General features: G+C 38.5%; 1 protein-coding gene across 1 annotated transcript; it reads left to right on the plus strand.

Moving 5' to 3' along the window:
• Positions 1-6,840: 6,840 nt before the first annotated feature.
• Positions 6,841-21,076, plus strand: LOC129868421 (NLR family CARD domain-containing protein 3-like). The gene is made up of 7 exons (XM_055942390.1): positions 6,841-7,052; positions 7,335-7,419; positions 7,548-7,770; positions 8,147-9,935; positions 10,189-10,362; positions 18,745-18,918; positions 20,775-21,076. The coding sequence occupies exons 1-7, from the start codon at positions 6,985-6,987 to the stop codon at positions 20,830-20,832; spliced, it is 2,571 nt and encodes an 856-aa protein (XP_055798365.1). The 5' UTR covers positions 6,841-6,984; the 3' UTR covers positions 20,833-21,076.
• The last annotated feature ends 2,992 nt before the right edge of the window (positions 21,077-24,068 follow it).

Raw genomic sequence — 24,068 nt, forward strand, 5'->3', positions numbered from 1 at the left:
GTTAGTTTGGTTGATTTTGTGCATGCTACCTGTGTTGTGAAAAATGTCTGTCTTTTTTTGTATTTGGTGGTGAACTAACATAAATATACGTGGTGTTTTCGCTGTAAAACATTTAAAAAATCGGACATGTTGGCTGGATTCACAAGATGTTTATCTTTCAAATGCTGTATTGGACTTGTTAATGTGTGAAAGTTAAATATTTAAAAAATATATATTTTGAATTTCGCGCCCTGCACTTGAGCTGGATGTTGTCATAGGTGTACCGGTGTCGGGCTTGCAGCCATAAGAATTTTAATCTTGGGAAATAAGCATGATTTAATCTGCCAAAATGAAGACAAAATGTTATCACTTGTTATCATAATTATTATACATAAATCATTGCCAAAAGCACAAGACATACTGTTGCATGTAGGTCTATATTATTTATGGATTGATTATTTAGAAATATCAAAACTGTCACGCCCTGACCTTAGAGATCCTTTTATGTCTCTATTTTGGTTTGGTCAAGGCGTGAGTTGGGGTGGGCATTCTATGTTGTGGGTTCTATGTTTTTTATTTCTGTGTGTTTGGCCAGGTGTGGTTCTCAATCAGAGACAGCTGTCTATCGTTTCTCTGATTGAGAACCATACTTAGGTATCCTTTTCCCACCTGTGTGGTGTGGGTATTTGTTTTCTGTTTTGTGTCTTTCTGCACCAGACAGAACTGTTTCGGTTTCGTTCGTTCTCTTCGTTCTTTTTTTGTTAATCAGTGTTCAGTTCAAATAAGACAGATGAACATGTACCAAGCTGCACCTTGTTCCTCCACTCCTTCCAACAGCCGTTACAAAAACATTATTTTTAACTACTGCAAAGCAATTACATGGGGCACAGGAACCATTGGCTCACTGCATTATTCTATAGTATTATCAAGACACCTGCTGTTAACTCTCAAAACTCCTTCACAGTTTGACTATGATTGGTTTTAAAACAATTTAAATTAAATTATTAAATTACTCACGAGGTGTCCTAAATATCTGCCGACCAGGTGGGACTAGAGACTTCGTGCATAGCTTTAATGTATACCCAGAAGTGTAAAATGTCTTTCTTCTCAGCACTTATACGACCAATTTTCTACTCTGAGACGCTTTGTGGATATGGGCCCATATCTCAAAATATTGTTTATAAAAAAACATATGTTTGTTCAACATAATCACAAAAAAATGAATATTACTAATGTTTGTTTAACATAATAATAAAATGAATATTACTAATGTTTGTTTAACATAATAATAAAATGAATATTACTAATGTAACCCACTGTAAAGACTGGGTTTAGTTGATTGTGTTGCACTGCCCATTTCCGCGTTCTGGAACTGCCGGTGTGGCGGCAATAGTGATGGTCGTTCCGGTTCTTTTGGCTCCAAAACGTCTCTTTTAAAAAAATGTGTTTTGCATTTTTTCTTGTCAAACAGTTTGCGACAGTTTGACTATGATTGGTGTTAAAACAATTCAAATTAAATTATTAAATTAAATCATACTCTACCTTAACCACAATGATTTAAAAAAATGCATTGGTTTGTTATGCTATTAAACATTTGCATTTAAAGTATAACTTTTTAATGTATATAAACAAAGTGCATATAAATCTAACCATTCAAAAGGAATACAATCTGAACAGCGTAATAGAATATTGCACCATATCAAAGAAAAATAAATAACAATGTCCAAAACTGCAGCATCCCACTTAAAACATTAAACTGGTCCCTCTTTTCTCTCTTCTTTATTGCCATGTTATAACCAGCAGCACACAGCAATGCAGACCATATTTTGCTTTTATGATAGCAAGCTCATGCAAGCTGCCTCACTTTCGAGGGGCTGATGCGGTTTCTTCTCTCAGTAATTATTTGTCCCATTTTTGAGAAGACCCTCTAATAGTGAACGGACGAGGCCACTATGCAGAGTCTCCCTGACATGACTTTAGAAAGCCATGGGTAGACAGAGGCCTTGTTCTTCCACAAGCTCAGAGGATCTGCAGATCTTTGGAGGAGGCTCTCCACCAAATAGGATCGGACCTCCATTTTGGCATCTGCTGAGGGATTCCTTTGTGCTGCATCCCCAGTTGATCTCTTGTCAAACAGCGTCCAAACAGCAAACGTTTGTGGCACTACTGCTGGTGCTTCTGCTCCATCTGATCCCTCTTCTTCCTATTTCCCTGGTGCCTGAGCCAGCTGACTGCTGGGGCTGTCCCTTCCTGCTAATGAGGTTATTCTTTGAAGAGCCTCATCAATCGCTCAGGCATCACTGAAGGCTAACTTCTTAAACCTGGGGTCAAGTGCAGCGTTTCTGATAGATCTGTGGAACTTTCTGTCCATTGATGAACATAGGGTGTCCATCACCTCTGTCACATGTCCTGTGGTTACATTTTGTTCTCCCTGGCGGCTGGCTGTGTTTCGCTGCAGACCCTCACACAGGAGTATCATTTTTGAGGCTGTCACATAGCTGAAAATAACAGTAACTTAATAGTTCAGGTTCGTGTTTTGTCTACTGATACTACATTCTCATCTACTGCTCATATACATATATAATACTGGATTAAATAATGATGTAGTAATAACTGCTTACTGTACCTCTCTCCACTGATCTCCACAGTGACCTGCTCAAAGGGTTCAATGACTCTGCACACCTCCTCCACCACCTCCCATTCCTCTTGGGTCAGAGCATCAACAGGTGCATTGACAATGGCTAGGGTAGCGATGATGGCATTGTTTGACTCAAGAAACCGCTTAAATTCCACCTTGTTGTGCAGTCTTGTTTAGGCCTCAGCTCAGGCATGCCCATCTGGCGTTGTGTAGGATTTAGTTTTTCAGCACCTACTGTGCTCCTGTATTCCACAGCTACTTTCACTTTGTCCACAGTGGGCTTCATCACCTTCAGAGCATCTCTTACGATCAAGTTGATTGTGTGGGCAAGACATGCCTGATGGGTCCATTTAAAAATGTTCATGGCTTTGATTATGTTAGCTGCATTGTCGCTAACACAACAGACCGCTTTTCCATCTACTTGCCATTCTCTGGCCACTCTCAACAGTTCCTCTGTCAAGTTCTCTGAGGTGTGTCTGTTGCTGAACTCAAAGCAGTCCAGAAGACAGCTAGACATAAAAAAATATTCAGTGAAGTGACATGTAACCGACATGTAAGAAGTGGTTACCCTTGATGTCCAGCAGTCTGTGGTAAGGCAAACTGCAGTAGCTCTTTGAACTGTTTCCCTCACTGAAGCCTGTGTGCTGTTGTACAGTTGTGGAATACGTGATTTTGAAAGGGTTTTCCTGCTTGTAATTGGTTACATTGGTATTGCTGTAATTTCTAACATTTCTGTCCTCCACGATCAAAAATGTATGGAAATCGGTGGCAATCATTTTAGCTAATGCAATATCAATTTGGCCTTGTTTTGCCTCAGACATAGACTTTGACATAAACTGGTCCATAGAAGACTGTTTTGCTGTGGGTCGCGGAGTAGGCCTACTTGACTGAGTGGATACATCTCCACGTGTGGAGGTGCTGGCTCCACCACTATCACTAGCAGGCCCGCTAGTTTCTCAAAGCTCCGCTACAGCTAGCTTCACAGTTGGGTGCACAGTTTGCGTATGCCGGTGTAGTTTGTGCATAGAACCGGCTTAATATGATATTTTGTTTTGGCAAATTCTACACTGTGATCTAACATTGTCTACATTATTAAAATTCATTCCAAATTCTTCTGTGCTTCCGTATCATTTTCCAGCTGTTGTTTTCACAGCTGTCCTTCCTTTCTCTCCTCGGCTGATAAGTGCGTGACTGTGCGCTTGAGCATTTAGGCATTTAACATTTACATTTATATTGTTTTTATTTTTTTTCGTTCTTTGAATTAGTTAATTCTATTCATTTAAATCTTTTGGTTATTCATATCTTATTTTATTTTTTAGATATATAAAATAGATTTGGCTCTTCTGATATGCAAGCCGGCTCAAAACGTCTCTTAGAGCCGACTCATTGGCGAACGACCCATCACTAGGCTGAGGCGTACTTGGAGAATAACGGCAGAGTTTGTTAGTGTTGAAACGCCAAAGTTTATTGTTCAATTTGCTTTTTGCTTTACGGTCAGGGACAGTTTGAGTGTAGCCAGATCCTTTTCACTCGCTATCCTTGTTTCAATTTGTGGTTTACCGGATTCGTCATTATCCTCGAGATGACGAACAGACGAACGACCTGCTAGCTAGCCGGTACAGTTAGGCAAGCTAGCTAGCTACTATACCAGCAGCATCGTAGTTACCCTAGCTACCACAAAATCATCACCTGCTGCCTGCATTTCTTGTGGACTGATGGAGCTCCCCGGTTGTTTCTTCTACCTGTTAAATCCCGTGGAGGGCTTCTCCCTCTCTCGTTGACGGAGGCTGGCTATCTCTGTGTCTGGTTCTCCTCATTTCACTAGGTGGACGGTATCTTAAGTGTTTAACCTCTGTATCCGACTTTTTAATATTATTTTTGGGGCGCCTCAAACAGACTGGACACATTATGTTTTTTTCTGATGAAAACTAGTTCATTGGAGCCCAGCTTCATAATATTACTGTCACGTTCTGACCATAGTTCTTTTGTGTTTTCTTTGTTTTAGTGTTGGTCAGGACGTGAGCTGGGTGGGCATTCTATGTTGTGTGTCTAGTTTGTCCATTTCTATGTATGGCCTGATATGGTTCTCAATCAGAGGCAGGTGTTAGTCATTGTCTCTGATTGGGAACCATATTTAGGTAGCTTGTTTTGTGTTGGGGTTGGTGGGTGGTTGTCTTCTGTCTTTGTGTTCTCTGAACCAGATAGGACTGTTTTGGTTTTGCCACATTTGTTATTTTGTAGTTTGTATAGTGTTCTTCGTTGTCGTCTTCAAAAAATAGAAGAATGTATTCTAACCACGCTGCGTCTTCGTCCGATCCCTGCTACACCTCCTCTTCAGACGAAGAGGAGGAAGGCTGCCGTTACAATTACGTTATGTCACTTATGATTTAGTAATGGCTAAAAAACAGGCCTTATTTTAGGTCGTTTTTCACCCTTTTGGTTCCATCGAGCAACACTTTTTTTGACAACTTATTGTTTCTAAATGGCTGCTGGGTAATTTGATATCCATCGATATCCTACGAATTGAGTGACTGCTGTGCAGGTCCACTGAGTTGCAAAGCAGATGGACAGGTCTAGCTCATTGATTTGTAGATCTGACTCAGTTGCTACCTCAGATTATGAGCCTAGCAGGTGTTGTGAATGAGTTATGTAGTACCCACAGAAGCACATGTACCTCAACATGGCCCTCGAGAAGGCAGAGTGATGACACAAGCTTTTTAGCATGGCTGAGTTGACTACTAGCGGGATAAGGCAGAGCAGGCCGATGCTGGTTCATGAATTTTACAATGAATGTACATGGAAAATATGTTTTTCTCGACCAGAGATGACTAAATTAATGTTCAGGCTTATTGATAATCATCAATATATTACTTCACAGTAATCTGTTAAATGCTTTTTCAGTGCTTCCTCTTGCGTTAGCGGTGTGGAAAGGGACAGAAAGAAGCGCACAGGAGTTTTCCTGTGAGGGGGAGTGGTGGTGTATCCAGGGAGAGAACTAAACTAATCTTCTGAAATGTCATTTGTGGTCTTATGCTGCCATCTATTGGAATGATGTAGCAACTGTAGTAGTACTGAATAATGTGTAATTCCTTACTAAAGTAGTAATTACTCAATGGCAAAATATAAAATATTCTAGTTCATCTTACCACTTACAACCATAAAATTAACAATTTATAGCATAACAAACAATGAAACTTACATAAATCAAAAACAACATACACTAATTTAATAAGAGCGTGACTTGTCTTTTTATATATAGTTATATATATATATATATAACTATTTATTTAGATGGGTGACATTATCTGCCAAAGTAAGTGTCCTGTAGACAAAGAGGAGCTCTCCAGTTGGTACCAAAACATTCAAAGGCCATTTTCATAAAAGTGAGGTTACAAGTTTATCAATGTTCAAAGCAGAATTACTTTCCCATTGTTCCTCAACTGTAGTGTATGATATACCATGTTATAGCCCTGAGCCTCTACTTTTATCCAACGTAAAAAACACCTTTTCAAATTAGCTACATAAGACAAAATTCAGACGGTGGTCACATTTAAGAGTGAGGCAGGTATATATATTATTACTGTGTAAAACCTAGCAGTACTACTGATTTCTCTGAGAGTGAGGCAGATATATATTATTACTGTATAAAACCTAGCAGTACTACTGATTTCTCTGAGAGTGAGGCAGATATATATTATTATTGTGTAAAACCTAGCAGTACTACTGATTTCTCTGAGAGTGAGGCAGAAATATATATTATTACTGTGTAAAACCTAGCAGTACTACTGATTTCTCTGAGAGTGAGGCAGATATATATTATTACTGTGTAAAACCTAGCAGTACTACTGATTTCTCTGAGAGTGAGGCAGATATATATTATTACTGTATAAAACCTAGCAGTACTACTGATTTCTCTGAGAGTGAGGCAGATATATATTATTACTGTGTAAAACCTAGCAGTACTACTGATTTCTATATAGTAGGTATATCGCAATTTGCGAGAAAAAAAAACATTATTTGAAATGAAATGAAACCATCAAGTAATAGATTTTGAACAAATACAGGTCTGTCATTGAACAGCCCCATGCCTTGATTAGCTAGTGAAAAACACACAATCATCTCTTTCATAATTTCTTCAAACAATTAAAGCAAATTTACAAACGTTTCAGGAAATGGATAAATAGCATTTAAGAATGGATAATTTATGAACGTTTCTGAAAATGGATACATAGCGTTTTGGAATGAAACTCTTCTAATGTTTCCCCATCTGAGCTCAGAGTAGATGAGAGATGTAATGTTTGTCTCTGTTGTGTTGAAGTCCAATCAAGCAGGAGAGACCAGCCTCCCCTGTACCCAGCTGTGTGTCCATGAAGAGTGACAAGTCTATGGAATATCCTATACGGTTTAGAGAGGGAGACTTTTCTACTGAACAAAGGTAAGAAGAACTCATGGGTCATGGTCAGTGAGTTAAACAACACTGTCTCTAGTCATTTCTCCTCTCCCATTTTTTAATTTCTGTTTGTTCTCATTCTCCATAGGCTAGTCCTTTTGTCCATTTTCATAGTCCTAAAACAATATTAAACAAACACAACATTCCCTCCCTGTGTGTGTGTGTGTTTGTGTGTTTGTGTATGTGTGTGTGTGTGTGTGTGTGTGTGTGTGTGTGTGTGTGCGCACTCCCTGGATGAGGAGATGTAATCTCATGTTTTGTCCACAGAAACCAACAGGAGAGATCGGAGTCAGAGATTCTCAGTGGTCAGTCTTCCCAGAGTCATCAAACAGACCTGGCCTCCATATTCAGTGTATGTGGTCCTGTTATGTACATTTGTTTTTGTTTACCTCAAGTAAAGTTGATCAGTCAATCATTCATTAATGTGTTAATGAGAAACATTTATTCTCTTGCTTAACTTATTTACTTGATTTATTTCAGTTGCTTGAAGAGAAAATTATGACATTTGTGAAGAACGAGCTGAAGATGTTCAAGAGGATTCTTAGTCCAGAACTCCCAGAAGGCTTTGAGAGTCAGAAGCAAGAAGTGGTGGATGCTGAATATGAGAAGCAGGAGAGCAGTGCCAGAGAGGGGGCTCTGAAGATCACACTGCACATCCTGAGGAAAATGAACCAGAAGGAGCTTGCTGAGACACTGGAGAACTGTAAGACCTGTCTGACTCATGTTGAATGCTGTTTTATAACATTTAAAATCTGTAGCTAAAGTACAGCTAAAGTAGCTGTGTAACTCAATGATATTGTAGCAGCCTTAACACAACACCTAGTGACCTCATCAAGTAGCAGCAGGGATGTGTTGTGGTGATTAATTTAGAGAGAGAGAGACAACATTAATAATACCATCAATAATACCAATAATAATATAATCAGTCACACCAGTCTGTAATGCATTATGAAAACATTTACACATTTAGACAGTCAGTTAAGAGAATAAATTATTATAATATAAAACTTTATAACAGTCCTTCAATACTGTAGGAATTAAAACAGACGTAATATTAATATCCCCTGTGTTATTTCTAGATTCAGATGAGTTTGCTGTGATTTGCCAACGTGAACTCCAATCTAATCTAAAGAAGAAGTTTCAATGTGTATTTGAGGGGATCGCTAAACAAGGAAACCCAACACTTCTCAATAAGATCTACACAGAGCTCTACATCACAGAGGGTGGAACAGGAGAGGTCAATAATGAACATGAGCTGAGACAGATTGAGACAACAACCAGGAAACAAGCAAGACCAGAGACTCCAATCAAATGTAACGACATCTTCAAACCCTTAACTGGACAAGACAAACTTAGCAGAACTGTGTTGACAAAAGGAGTCGCTGGCATTGGAAAAACAGTCTCTGTGCAGAAGTTCATTCTGGACTGGGCTGAAGGAAAAGCAAATCAGGATGTCCAATTTTTATTTTCATTCCCTTTCCGGGAGCTGAATTTGATGAAAGAGAACAAACACACTTTCATTGAACTTCTCAATTACTTCTCAATGGATACCAAACAATCAAGAATCTCCAACTATGACAAGTACAAAGGTCTGTTCATCTTTGATGGTCTGGATGAGTGCCGACTGCCCCTAGACTTCCAGAATAACAAGATCTGTTGTGATGTCACAGAGTCAACCTCAGTGGATGTTCTGCTGACAAATCTCATCAAGGGAAATCTGCTTCCTTCTGCTCTCATCTGGATAACTACCCGACCTGCAGCAGCCAATAAGATCCCTTCATGTTGTGTTGACCAGGTGACAGAGGTGCGAGGGTTCAATGACCCACAGAAGGAGGAGTACTTCAGGAAGAGATTCAGTGATGAGGACCTGTCCAGCAGAATCATCTCACACATAAAGACATCAAGGAGCCTCTACATCATGTGCCACATTCCAGTCTTCTGTTGGATTTCTGCAATAGTCCTTGAACACATGCTGAAACATAAGAGAGAAGAGATGCCCAAGACTCTGACTGAGATGTACACACACCTTGTGGAGTTTCATGCCAAACAGAATAATGAAAAGTATCTTGGGAAAGAAGAGACAGGTCCAAACTGGAATAAAGAGAGCATTCTGTCACTGGGCAAACTGGCTTTTCAACAGCTTTTGAATGGCAATATGATTTTCTATGAGGAAGACCTTAAAGACGCTGGTGTTGATGTCAATGAAGCCTCAGTGTACTCAGGATTGTACACACAGCTCTTTAAAGAGGAATTTGGGCTGTACCAGAACAAGGTGTACTGCTTTGTGCATTTGAGCATTCAGGAGTTTCTGGCTGCTGTATATGTGTTCCTCTCATTCATCAACAACAATGAGAATCTAATGACCGAACCGCAATCAACGTCCAGTAACTATTTTGCACTGAAGCCTGAAGCTACTGTCTATAAGAGTGCTGTGGATAAAGCCTTACAAAATGAGACGGGAAACCTGGACCTTTTCCTCCGCTTCCTACTGGGCCTCTCACTGGAGTCCAATCAGAACCACTTACAAGGTCTACTGTCAAATACAAGAAGCAGCTCACAGAGCCATGAAGATACAGTCAAGTACATCAAGAAGAAGATCAAGGAGAATCCCTCTCCTGAGAGGAGCATCAATCTGTTCCACTGTCTGAATGAACTGAATGACCATTCTCTGGTGGAGGAAGTCCAAAGCTACCTGAGATCAGGAGGTCTCTCAGAAGCCAAACTGTCACCTGCACAGTGGTCAGCTCTGGTCTTTGTGTTGCTGACTTCAGAAAAGGAGCTGGATGTGTTCGACCTGAAGAAATTCTCCAGATCAGAGGAAGGACTTCTGAGGCTGCTGCCAGTGGTCAAAGCCTCCAGAACTGTTCTGTGAGTACATAAAATGACATATAAGAACTAATCATCAGGAAGAAATATTCAGTTTAGATTAAAATATTTTTTATTGAAAAACTTTCTGAATCAGTGCATTGGTATAACATTATGACCATACAATTCTAGGAGACGGTAGATGAATCTCTATGTTGTTTGAGAGAATAAACCAAATGCATCTGCCATTGTCCTTCTACACTACTGGTGTTAAATTAACAGTGTGTTTGTGAAGTCATGATGATTTCTTTGTCAGGCTGTCAGGCTGTGGAGTCACAGAAGAAGGCTGTGCTTCTCTGGTCTCAGCTCTGAGGTCAAACCCCTCACACCTGAGAGAGCTGGATCTGAGTAACAATGACCTGAAGGATTCAGGAGTGGAGCTGCTCTCTGCTGGACTGGGGAATCCCCACTGTAAACTGGAGACTCTGAGGTCAGTATTCCTGTAGTTGGTCAACAAGTGATAACTGTTCACCAGATCCACATGTGTTTACCAAGGCACCCATAGTCCACACCATATGTGTTTGGACAGTGAAGCTTACAGTTTTAAATTTGGTGCTATGTTCCAGCATTTTGGATTTGAGATAGAATGTTTCATATTAGACAATAGTACAGAATTTCACATTTTATTTAATCCCCTGAACAAGGCAGTTAAAATGTAAAAACTTCTTAGGGATAGCGTCTAGTTTCCTGAATATCCGCCTTACTGACATACCCAAAGTAAACTGCCTGTTACTCAGGCCCAAAAGGTAGGATATTAATTTAATTGGTAGGATTTAAAATACTGTCTGTGACTATAACAGAATTGATATGGAAGAAAAAAATCTGAAAAATATCCAACCGAATTTGTTTTGTTTTTGAGGTCCCAGGCTCTTCCAATGCAAACCTATAGGCTTTATGTAAATCCGGCTCCCAGATTGCAATTCCTATGACTTCCACTAGTTCAACAGTCTTTATTCAAGGTTTCAGGCTTGTTTCAAACCCCTCACATACATACTACTTTCCGTATGAAATATTATAGTTTTTTTCATTTAAGAGTACCTGAGGATTAAATAGAAATGTTATTTGACTTGTTTGGACGAATTTTACCAGTAGCTTTTTGGATTCCTTTATCTGCATGTTGAACGAGTGGAATACTGAAATCGATGGAGCCAACTAAACTGACTTTTTGGGATATAAATAAGGATTTAATCTAACAAAACGACCATTCATCTTGTAACTGGGACCCTTGGGATTGCAAACAGAGGAGATCTTAAAAAGTAAGAGATTTATTTTATCACTATTTGTGATTTTGTGACACCTGTGCTGGTTGAAAAATGTGTTGATGTGGGGCGCTGCCTTCAGACAATCGCAATGTCTGCTTTCGCTGTAAAGCCTATTGGAAATTGGACGACGCAGTTCGATTAACTTCTTACGGCTAAAGGGGCAGTATTGAGTAGCTTGGATGAAAGGTGCCCATATCAAACGGCCTGCTCCTCAGTCATAGTTGCTAATATTTGCATATTATTATTAGTATTGGATAGAAAACACTCTAAAGTTTCTAAAATTGTTTGAATTATGTCTGTGAGATATTCAACAGAGTCCCTAAAGAAGTCCAATTGACATATGAATGGTTGTGCACTGCCTAGGGGTTCCACTAGATGTCAACCATCAATATAAATTATAATGAGACTTCTATGATGTTGTGGGAGAGAATGATAGCAGGATCAGTCAGGTGTCCATCAAGCAGCCATTTTCTGATCATGCTTTTTCCTCATGGTAGTCACTTGCGGTCCATTGTTCACGCAGACAAGAACGAATACTCCGGTTGGAATTTTATTGAAGCTATATGTTAAAAACATCCTAATGATTGATTCAGTACTTAGTTTGAAATGTTTCTTCGACCGGTAATATCACTTTTGAAGATTTGTCAGATATAACGCTGACCAGAATTAGCTTTTGGATATGTAAACCAGACGTGCTAACAAAAGAAGGTATTTGGACATAAATAACAGATTTTTTCGAACAAAACAAACATTTATTGTGGACCTGGGAATCCTGGTGTGCTTTCTGATGTAGATCATCAAAGGTAAGGGAATATTTATCATATATTTTCTTGTTTATGTTGACGCCATCTTTGCGGCTGTGGTGTTTTACTTTTGAGCGTCGTCTTTGATTATAGCGTGGGTTTATTTTTCCGTAAAGTTTTTTTGTAATCTAACACAGCTGTTGCATTAACTTCTACTTGCACAGCATCCCGGATCCGGGAGCACCCCCCACAGTAAAAAAGCTGACTAGCATAGCCTAGCATAGCGTCACAAGTAAATACTAGCATCTAAATATCACTAAATCACAAGTCCAAGACACCAGATGAAAGATACACATCTTGTGAATCCAGCCATCATTTCTGATTTTTAAAATGTTTTACAGGGAAGACACAATATGTAAATCTATTAGCTAACCACGATAGCAAAAGACACAACTTTTTTTCCCACCATTTTTTTCCTGCATGGGTAGCTATCACAATTTCGACCAAATAAAGATATATATAGCCACTAACCAAGAAACAACTCCATAAGATGACAGTCTGATAACATATTTATTGTATAGCATATGTTTTTTTAGAAAAATGTGCATATTTCAGGTATAAATCACAGTCCTACATTGCAGCTGCAATCTGAAATAGTGCCGAAGCTGCCAGAATAATTACAGAGACCAACGTCAAATACCTAATTACTCATCTTAAAACATTTCTGAAAAATACACAGCGTACAGCAAATGAAAGCCCAACATCTTGTGAATCCAGCCAATATGTCAGATTTTTTAAGTGTTGTACAGCGAAAACACAATATAGCATTATATTAGCTTAGCACAATAGCCAGAAACACAAGCAATTTACCAGCAGCACAGGTTAGCGATCGTAACAATACAGCAAAAGATATATAATTTTTGACTAACCTTGATATACTTCATCAGATGACAGTCCTGTAACATCATATTACACAATGCATATAGGTTTTGTTCGAAAATGTGCATATTTAGCAGCACAAATCGTGGTTATACAATGTGATCAGTGGCAACAGGTCATGCATTCTGTGCGGCGCCATCTTGGAAAGGCACCTAATCTAATCGATAAATAATCGTAAACTTGACTAAAAAATACAGGTTGGACAGCAAATGAAAGATGCATTAGTTATTAATGCAACCGCTGAGTTAGATTTTTAAAATTAACGTTACTGGACATACAGTGTGCGTTACAGCCAGACTAGTGCCGCAATAATGGCGGACAAATCCGTTTACATTTTTCCACATAAATACGTAATAACATCATAAATAGCTCTTACTTTTGGACGAGCTTCCATCAGAATCTTGGGCAAGGTGTCCTTTGTCCAAAAGAATCGTTGCTTGGTTGTAAAACGTCGTCTTCAACTTTGGAATTAGCAGCTAACATTAGCTATGTGGCAACAACATGCCCAAATCCTCAAAACGCAATACTAAGGAAATTCCGAAAATAGCAATATACTCGCATAAACTGATATAACTCAGTTTAAAATAACTTCGTTTTGATGTTTCTAACACCTATATCGAATTAAATTACAGACAGATATATCTAAGGCCGATAACTGAGCGTTTCAAAATGCCATCCTGAGGTCTTGCTTTGCGTAATGACGAATGTCGAAAAGAGAGCTCCCTTCGTTCCTTGGCCTTTTATAATGTCTGAGAACTACGTAGAAACTACATTCCACTTCTCATTGGTTACTGACATCCAGGGGAAAGCGGGTGCAGTTCATGTCGACCCATAGGATACATACAGAGCTTTAAACTGATCTGAGAACAGAGCCTCGTTTTCAGACCTTTGCAGTTCCTGTCATGGATTTCGCTGCAGAAAGAGTTCTGGTTCACCCACAGACATAATTCAAACGGTTTTAGAAACTAGAGATTGTTTTCTATCCAATAGTAATAATAATATGCATATTGTACGAGCAAGAATTGAGTATGAGGCAGTTTAATTTGGAGACGATATTTTCCAAAGTGGAAACAGCACCCCCTAGATATCTATAATTCCATGTGTATAACTTGTTTTATCATCTACATTTATGATGAGTATTTCTGTTGAAACGATGTGGCTATGCAAAATCACTTGATGTTTTTGGAACTAGTGAATCTAACGCGCCAATGTAAACTCAGATTTTGATATATAAATATGAACTTAATCAAACAAAACATGCATGTATTGTGTAACATAAAGTCCTATGAGTGTCATCTGATGAAAATAATCGAAGGTCAGTGATTAATTTTATCTCTATTCTGGTTTTTGTGAAGCTATCTTTAGCTGGAAAAAATGGCTGTGATTATTGTGGTTTTGTGGTGACCTAACATAATCGTTTGTAGTGCTTTCGCTGAAAAGCCTATTTGAATTCAGACACTTTGGTATGATTAACAACAAGATTACCTTTAAAATGATATAACACACATGACTGTCTGAGGAATTTTAATTATGAGATTTCTGTTTTTTGAATTTGGCGCCCTGCACTTTCACTGGCTGTTGTGATATCATCCCTGTAGCGGGATGGCAGCCATAAAAGGTTAAAAACATCCTAAAGATTGATTCTATACATCGTTTGACGTGTTTCTACGGACTGTAACGGAACTATTTAGACTTTTCGTCTGAAACTATTGAACGCACTTTATGAATGTGGATTACTGAACTGGGAACGTTCGGGGCGTGAGCGTCCCACCTCTCAACAGCCAGTGAAACTGCAGGGCGCCAAATTCAAAACAACAGAAATCCCAGAATTAAAATTCCTCAAACATGGAAGTATTTTACACCATTTTATAGATAAACTTCTCGTTAATCGAACCACAGTGTCCGATTTCCAAAACGCTTTTCGGTGACAGCACAACATATCATTATGTTACGTCAGCAACTAGTCACAGAAAGCATTCAGCCATTTTCCAATCAAAAAGAGGAGTCACAAAAAGCAGAAATATAGATAAAATGAATCACTAACCTTTGAGGATCTTCATCAGATGACACTCATAGGACTTCATGTTACATAATACATGTATGTTTAGTTCGGGAAAAATAAAAAAAATCTGAGTTTACTTTACGCGTTACGTTCAGTAGTTCCAAAACATCCGGTGATTTTGCAGAGAGCCACATCAATTTACAGAAATACTCATAATAAACATTGATAAAAGATACAACTATTATGCATGGAATTATAGATACACTTCTCCTTAATGCAACCGCTGTGTCAGATTTCAAAAAAGCTTTACCGAAAAGCAAACCATGCTATAATCTAAGTAGAGCGCTCAGAGCCCATTCATATATCCGCCATGTTGTGGAGTCAACATTAGTCAGAATAGCATTATAAATATGCCCTTACCTTTGAGGATCTTCATCAGAATGCACTCCCAGGAATCCCCGTTCCACAATAAATGTTTGATTTGTTCGATAATGTCCATCATTTATGTCAAAATAGCTCCTTTTGTTAGCACGTTCAGTCCAGTAATCCACATTCAGAAAGTGCGTACACTAGCCTTTGCTCACAGACCTCAATTATTAAGCTAGTTTAATTTATGGTAGTGGACAGGTACCTCAGGTCTTTGCGGACTGGATTGATTACGTTAATACACAAAGTATTAGACCGTCCCGGTGATCTGTTTAGAATACCTAAGTTCCTATCCTTGATTACTTCTAGGTGTTTAGCATATCAAGTCCAAGATGTCTTAAAATATTCCCCCAAATTCGTGAATAAAGACTTACTGACCTTGTCTCGTAGGCTGGGAAAGCAATGTCGGTCGGATTCCGTCACTGTCTCTGTCGACCTTAGATATATACCGGCCTGTTATGGAACCCCAATGTCAGGGTCTTTAATTTACGGGTCAACGACCCGCCCGTGCACGGTTTTTGGCGTGTTACCTTCGGACGACAGGGACAGGTATTGGAATCCGGCTCGATGGACCAAATTGTTATGAGAATTTTGTTATCGATGTTCATAAACTTCAATTAATCTACTCAGTCTGCAACCCAGAGTTTGTAAGATTCTGGTTGAATGAAGCAGACAAGAGTCCCAGCTTACAAAAATCCAAGTGTTTATTCACGAGGACGTCCTAGTCCGTTGTACAAAACCATCCATTTCATACTGGCTCCTTACACACATACCTTCACACACAAACAGTAGGTATCCTACACACATACTTCCACACAAACAGTAGGTGAGTCTCTATCTCCATAGTTCCCACCACTGTGGATCCCTTCCCAGCTGACAGTTCCATCCCCCCGAGAATAGGGAAACCTTGAAAAGTACTCCCTGTCCTCATAAGTTTTCTCAGTTCCTGCCAGGTGGGTTCAAACACAGTCTAACTGTTCTCTGTATATTTCTTCGGCCCCCCCCCATACAAGTTCAAATCCTGAGCCTTGCTCAGACAGTCTGTGTTTTTCCACTATACAGATACATTGTTTAATCTAATTCTGACTAAAACTACACGCATCATCAGATTATAATTGTATGATGCTAATCAATTATATACAATTTTAAGGTTTGAGAGTGGAATTATTTCATCATTATCTTTTCAACATTTAAATTATTTTATCAATTGATCAGAATACTTATGACTTCTTCAAATAGGGGGACTAGACAAGAAAAGTGCTTTTATTTTAAAACGTAAAACAGTTATGTATGAAAATACCTTCAAATAAAAGGTGACATTATATACTGTCACCTTATATGAAAACACATAACATATATCAAATCCAAAATGTTGGAGTTTAGAGCCACATTTAAAATGTTAGCTTCACTGTCAAAATAGATATGGTGTGGGCTGTATACTCAAAACAATCTAAATCTGATACCTCACTGTCTGTCTTTTGACTGATACTGCATTTTAAAATGTTTTACAGAGAAAACACCACATATATTTATGTTAGTTCACCACCAAATAAAAAAGAGGACAGACATTTTTCACAGCACAAGTAGGATGCAGGTAGCATGCACAAGCCAACCTAACTAACCTAGAACCAACCTAAATAACCTAGAAAAAACTCCCTCAGATGACAGTCTTATAACATGTTACACAATAAATCTATGTTTTGTTAAAAAAATGTGCATATTTTAGCTATAAATCAGTTTTACATTACTGCTACCATCATAGCTACAGTCAGAAATCGCACGGGAGTAGCCAGAGAAAATACAGACACCAACGTCAACTACCTAATTACACATCATAAAACATTTCAGAAAAATGTATGGTGGATAGCAAATGAAAGACAAAGATCTTGTGAATACAGCCAATATTTCCGATTTTTAAAATGTTTTACAGCGAAAACACCACATATATTTATGTTAGCTCACCACCAAATACAAAAGACAGACAGACATTTTTCACAGCAACGGTAGCATGCAAGCAGCATGCACAAAGCTAACCTAACTAACCTAGAACCAACCTAAATAACCTAGAAAAAACTCCCTCAGATGACAGTCCTATAACATGTTACACAATAAATCTATGTTTTGTTCGAAAAATGTGCATATTTTAGCTATAAATCAGTTTTACATTACTGCTACCATCATAGCCACCATCATAGCTACAGTCAGAAATCGCACGGGAGTAGCCAGAGAAAATACAGACACCAACGTCAAGTACCTAATTACTCATCATAAAACATTTCAGAAAAATATATGGTGGATAGCTAATGAAAGACAAAGATCTTGTGAATACAGCCAATATTTCCGATTTTTTAAGTGTTTTACAGCGAAAACACAATATATCGTTATATTAGCTTACTACAATAGCTAGCACACAGCAGCATTGATTCTAGTCAAATGGTAGCGATAGCACAGTTCGACAGATATATGAAATAGCATCCCAAATTGGGTCCTTATCTTTGTTGATCTTCCATCAGAATGTTCTCCAAGGGGTCCTTTGTTCAGAACCGTCTTTATTTGGATCCAGAACGAACTATTTCCCTCTTGAATTAGCAAGCACACTGGCCGTGCGGCGCTAACCTCTCCTTCTTGTACAAATTCTTGCGACGCATCACGTCTAAAGTCCAGAATAAATTTCAATAATATAATTAAACTATATTGAAAAAACATACTTTAGGATGATATTGTGACATGTATCAAATAAAATCGAAGCCGGAGATCATATTCACCCATAACGACGGTTTTCCAGGATGCGAGTCCAGGTCCAAATTCGCGCCCTCAACAAAAAAAAAAACGGCGCACCTCTCACTCCAAGAGGTTGTATTCAATCCCTGAACGAGATAATCAAGTCATTTCTGCTCTCACTTCCGCATGACACCCAGGGGAAGGCGTATGACGTGTTTCTATAGTCATAAGTGACATGCCCTTTTATAGACAAGCTCTTGAAGAGAGACATCGCTTTTGGAAATCTCACTTCCGGATAGGAAATGGGCTGTAAAAAGAGTTCTGTTTCACTTAGAGAAATAATTCAAACTGTTTTAGAAACTAAAGACTGTTTTCTATCCAATAGTAATAATAATATGCATATTGTACGAGCAAGAATTGAGTACGAGGCCGTTTAAATTGTATACGATTTTCCCCCAAAGTGAAAATAGCACCCCCTATCCTTAAGAAGTTTTTAAACTGGTCTGGTCAGTCTACTCAAAAAGTCGTACTATACATTTTTCGCTCTACAAGCAATACTTTGATAGTTTGTCATTTCTAATAATGATACATTAATTTATGAATAGATATGGCAGGTTTCAGGACACTGATGTATCTGAATATGTTGAAAAAATATACTGCCACTATTTTCACCACCAAAGAATAGCAGTGTGATTTTAATATGATTTTACTCTTTGCAGTCTGTCAGGCTGTCTAGTCACAGAGGAAGGCTGTGCTTCTCTGGCCTCAGCTCTGAGGTCAAACCCCTCACACCTGAGAGAGCTGGACCTGAGCTACAATCACCCAGGAGACTCAGGAGTCAGACTGCTCTCTGCTGGACTGGAGGATCCACACTGCAGACTGGAGAAACTCAAGTATGTAGAGGGTTGATGTCAATGTTCATATCAGACATGTTTGACTTATCAGGCTAGTTGAGACAAACATTATTACCACCACTTGGACAAATGTTACTGTGTGTGTGTGTGTGTGTGTGTGAGTGTCTTGTGTGTGAGTGTCCTGTGTGTGTGTCCTGTGTATGTGTGTCCTGTGTGTGTGTGTCCAGTGTGTGTGTGTGTCATATGTGTGTTTGAGTTCTCTGTGTGTGTGTGTGTGTCCAGTGTTTGTTCAGTGTGTGTGTGTGTGTGTGTCCTGTGTGTGTGTGAGGTATGTGTGTGTTCAGTGTGTGTTTGTGTGTGTGTGTCCAGTGTGTGTGTGTCCTGTGTGTGTGTGTGTCCTGTGTGTGTGTGTGTCCAGTGTGTGTGTGTGTGTGTCCTGTGTGTGTGTGTGTCCTGTTTTTGTGTGTCCTGTGTGTGTGTGTGTGTGTTCAGCGTGTGTTTGTGTCCAGTGTGTGTGTGTCCAGTGTGTGTGTGTCCTGTGTGTGTTTGAGTTATGTGTGTGTGTCCTGTGTGTGTGTGTGTCCAGTGTTTGTTCAGTGTGTGTGTGTTTGTGTGTGTGTGTGTGTGTGTGTGTCCAGTGTTTGTTCAGTGTGTGTGTGTGTGTGTGTCCTGTGTGTGCGTGAGCAATGTGTTTATGTGTGTGTTCAGTGTGTGTTTGTGTGTGTGTGCCCAGTGTGTGTGTGTCTGTCCAGTGTGTGTGTGTCCTGTGTGTGTCCTGTGTGTGTGTGTGTGTGTGTGTGTGTGTCCAGTGTTTGTTCAGTGTGTGTGTGTGTGTGTCCAGTGTTTGTTCAGTGTGTGTGTGTGTGTGTGTGTCCTGTGTGTGTGTGAGTAATGTGTGTATGTGTGTGTTCAGTGTGTGTTTGTGTGTGTGTGTCCAGTGTGTGTGTGTCTGTCCAGTGTGTGTGTGTGTGTGTGTGTGTGTGTGTCCTGTGTGTGTGTGTCTCCTGTTTTTGTGTGTCCTGTGTGTGTGTGTGTGTGTTCAGTGTGTGTTTGTGTCCAGTGTGTGTGTGTCCAGTTTGTGTGTGTCCTGTGTGTATGTCCTGTATCTGTGTGTGACCTGTATGTTGGAGTGTCCTGTGTGTGTCCGGTGTGTGTGTGTCCTGTGTGTGTGTGTGTGTCCTGTGTTTGTTTTAGGTCTGTGTATGTGTGTGTTTTAGTTCTGTGTGTGTGTGTGTGTGTGGGTGTTTGTGTGTCCAGTGTGTGTGTGTGTCCTGTGTGTGTAACGGCTTTCGTTGGTGGAAGGAGAGGAGGACCAAAATGCAGCGTGGTATGTATCCATAATATCATTTAATCGAGAATGAATACAAAACACAAAAGAACAAGAGAATAAATGAAAACCGAACAGTACCGTATGGTGCAAACACTAACACAGGAAACAACCACCCACAAAACACAAAGGAAAACAGGCTACCTAAATATGGCTCCCAATCAGAGACAACGACTGACACCTTCCTCTGATTGAGAACCATACTAGGCCAAACACATAGAAATATAACAACAGAACAAAACATAGAAAAACAACATAGAATGCCTACCCCAACTCACGCCCTGACCAACTAAAATAAAGACATAACAAAGGAACTAAGGTCAGAATGTGACAGTGTGTTAGTCTGTGTGTGTGTCCTGTTTTTGTGTGTGTCCTGTTTTTGTGTGTGTCCTGTGTGTGTGTGTGTGTGTGTGTGTGTGTGTGTGTGTGTGTGTGTGTGTGTGTGTGTGTGTGTGTGTGTGTGTGTGTGTGTGTGTGTGTGTGTGTGTGTGTGTGTGTGTGTGTGTGTGTGTGTGTGTGTTCAGGTGTATCCCTCAATGACTGTCTGTTCTTCTGCTTACTGCTACAGTGTGGAACATGGTGGAGAGAATACAATGAAACCTGGGCTTAGAAAATGTGAGTGTTGACTGCTGTGAAGAATATGACTAAGAATAAGTCTTAATTCAAGTTAAGTCAAAGTCAAAGACCACCATCATTACTTACTTGGTCATATTAAATATCAGCTGTAGTTCTACAGAAGTAGAAATCAGGGACACCAAAGTTTACAAAGAGTTGCTTTGACAATGTGTGTGTGTGTGTGTGTGTGTGTGTGTGTGTGTGTGTGTGTGTGTGTGTGTGTGTGTGTGTGTGTGTGTGTGTGTGTGTGTGTGTGTGTGTGTGTGTGTGTGTGTGTGTGTGTGTGTGTGTGAAGACCCCCCTGAAATGGACAAAAATGTATGGGAATATATTATGTAAAGTAGACTAGGTTATAATGTATAGTAGTGGGTTGTTAGTGATATGTAGATGTTATATTATGTAAAGTAGACTAGGTTATAATGTATAGTAGTGGGTTGTTAGTGATATGTTATATTATGTAAAGTAGGCTAGGTTATAATGTATAGTAGTGGGTTGTTAGTGATATGTAGATGTTATATTATGTAAAGTAGACTAGGTTATAATGTATAGTAGTGGGTTGTTAGTGATATGTAGATGTTATATTATGTAAAGTAGACTAGGTTATAATGTATAGTGGTGGTTGTTAGTGATATGTAGATGTTATATTATGTAAAGTAGACTAGGTTATAATGTATAGTGGTGGTTGTTAGTGATATGTAGATGTTATATTATGTAAAGTAGACTAGGTTATAATGTATAGTAGTGGGTTGTTAGTGATATGTAGATGTTATATTATGTAAAGTAGACTAGGTTATAATGTATAGTAGTGGGTTGTTAGTGATATGTAGATGTTATATTATGTAAAGTAGACTAGGTTATGATGTATAGTAGTGGGCTGTTAGTGATATGTAGATGTTATATTATGTAAAGTAGACTAGGTTATGATGTATAGTAGTGGTTTGTTAGTGATATGTAGATGTTATATTATGTAAAGTAGACTAGGTTATAATGTATAATAACAGTTTGTTAGTGATATGTAGATGTTATATTATGCAAAGTAGATTAAGTTATAATGTATAGTAGTGGGTTGTTAGTGATATGTAGATGTTATATTATGTAAAGTAGACTAGGTTATAGTGTATAATAGTGGGTTGTTAGTGATATGTAGATGTTATATTATGTAAAGTAGACTAGGTTATAATGTATAGTAGTGGGTTGTTAGTGATATGTAGATGTTATATTATGTAAAGTAGACTAGGTTATAATGTATAATAGTGGGTTGTTAGTGATATGTAGATGTTATATTATGTAAAGTAGACTAGGTTATAATGTATAGTAGAGGGTTGTTAGTGATATGTAGATGTTATATTATGTAAAGTAGACTAGGTTATAATGTATAATAGTGGGCTGTTAGTGATATGTAGATGTTATATTATGTAAAGTAGACTAGGTTATAATTTATAGTAGTGGGTTGTTAGTGATATGTAGATGTTATATTATGTAAAGTAGACTAGGTTATAATGTATAATAACAGTTTGTTAGTGATATGTAGATGGTATATTATGTAAAGTAGACTAGGTTATAATGTATAGTAGTGGGTTGTTAGTGATATGTAGATGTTATATTATGTAAAGTAGACTAGGTTATAATGTATAGTAGTGGGTTGTTAGTGATATGTAGATGTTATATTATGTAAAGTAGACTAGGTTATAATGTATAGTAGTGGTTGGTTAGTGATATGCAGATGGTATATTATGTAAAGTAGACTAGGTTATAATGTATAATAGTGGGTTGTTAGTGATATGCAGATGTTATATTATGTAAAGTAGACTAGGTTATAATGTATAGTAGTGGGTTGTTAGTGATATGTAGATGTTATATTATGTAAAGTAGACTAGGTTATAATGTATAGTAGTGGGTTGTTAGTGATATGTAGATGTTATATTAATATTGGCACCGTACGACACAGATACACGATTTGCAATACCTCTCAAATGGACGGCAGATCATTCAAAGCTTATTGCTAATGCCAAGTGTCATACAGCAAAAATCTAAAAGATGGCGAGCGCGCTCCACAGTAAATTGTCATATTGCAAATGCACATCGAGTTAAGACCCAATGGTCAAATTTTGAACATTTGAAAAAAAATATATATAACTTAACCTCACTGGTGTAGGGGGCATTATTTTTACGTCTGGATGAATAGGATGCCCAGAGTAAACTGCCTGCTACTCAGGCCCAGAGGTTAGGATATGCATATCATTAGCGGATTTGGATAGAAAACACTCTGAAGTTTCTAAAACTGTTTGAATGATGTCTGTGAGTATAACGTAACTCATTTGGCAGGCGAAAACCTGATAAAAATCCAACCAGGAAGTGGGAAATCTGAGGTTTGTAGTTTTTCAAGTGATTGCCTTTCCAATATACAGTGTCTGTGGTCAGATTGCACTTCCTAAGGCTTCCACTAGATGTCAACAGTCTTTAGAACTTTGTTTCAGGCTTCTACTGTGAAGGGGGAGCGAATAAGAGCTGTTTGAACCAGTGGTCTGGTTGAAAGCCTTTAGTTTAGTCACGCGTGCGGCCGTTAACACGAGTTCCGTTCCTTTTCATTTCTAAAGACAAAGGAATTGTCCGGTTGGAATATTATTGAAGATTTATGATAAAAACATCCTAAAGAATGATTCTATGCATCGTTTGACATGTTTCTAGAAACTGTAATATAACTTTTTGGACTTTTCGTCTAGACTTTGTGCTCGTGCCTTGTGCATTTTCGATTACTGGACTAAAAGTGCGAAAATGTAGGAGGTATTTGGACATAAATGATAGACTTTATCAAACAAAATTAACATTTGTTGTCTAACATGGAGACCTGGGAGTGCCATCAGATGAAGATCATCAAAGGTAAGTGATTAATTTTAACTCTATTTCTGACTTTTGTGACATCTCTCCTTGGTAGGAAAATGGTTGTATGGTTTTCTGTGGCTAGGCGCTAACCTAACATAATCGCAAAGTGTGCTTTTGCTGTGAAGCCTTTTTGAAATCTGACACAGCGGTTGCATTAAGGAGAAGTTTATCTTTAAATGTATTTTAAACACTTGTATCTTAGATCAATGTTTATGATGAGTATTTCTGTAATTTGATTTGGCTCTCTGCACTTTCACTGGATGTTTGTTTGAGACAATGCACTTCTGAACAAAACGCGCCAATGTAAACTGAGATTTTTGGATATAAATATGAACTTTATTGAACAAAATATACATGTATTGTG

The sequence above is a fragment of the Salvelinus fontinalis genome, chromosome 2 (assembly GCF_029448725.1).
Source record: "Salvelinus fontinalis isolate EN_2023a chromosome 2, ASM2944872v1, whole genome shotgun sequence".
In the NCBI taxonomy this organism is placed as follows: domain Eukaryota; kingdom Metazoa; phylum Chordata; class Actinopteri; order Salmoniformes; family Salmonidae; genus Salvelinus; species Salvelinus fontinalis.

Excerpts from the sequence above, each read along its gene's own strand:
- LOC129868421 (XM_055942390.1), top strand. The coding sequence starts at position 6,985 with ATGAAGAGTGACAAGTCTATGGAATATCCTATACGGTTTAGAGAGGGA. Across the intron at positions 7,420-7,547 it reads ACCTGGCCTCCATATTCAGT|TTGCTTGAAGAGAAAATTAT; the intron begins GTATGTGGTCCT and ends GATTTATTTCAG. Across the intron at positions 9,936-10,188 it reads AAAGCCTCCAGAACTGTTCT|GCTGTCAGGCTGTGGAGTCA; the intron begins GTGAGTACATAA and ends TTTCTTTGTCAG.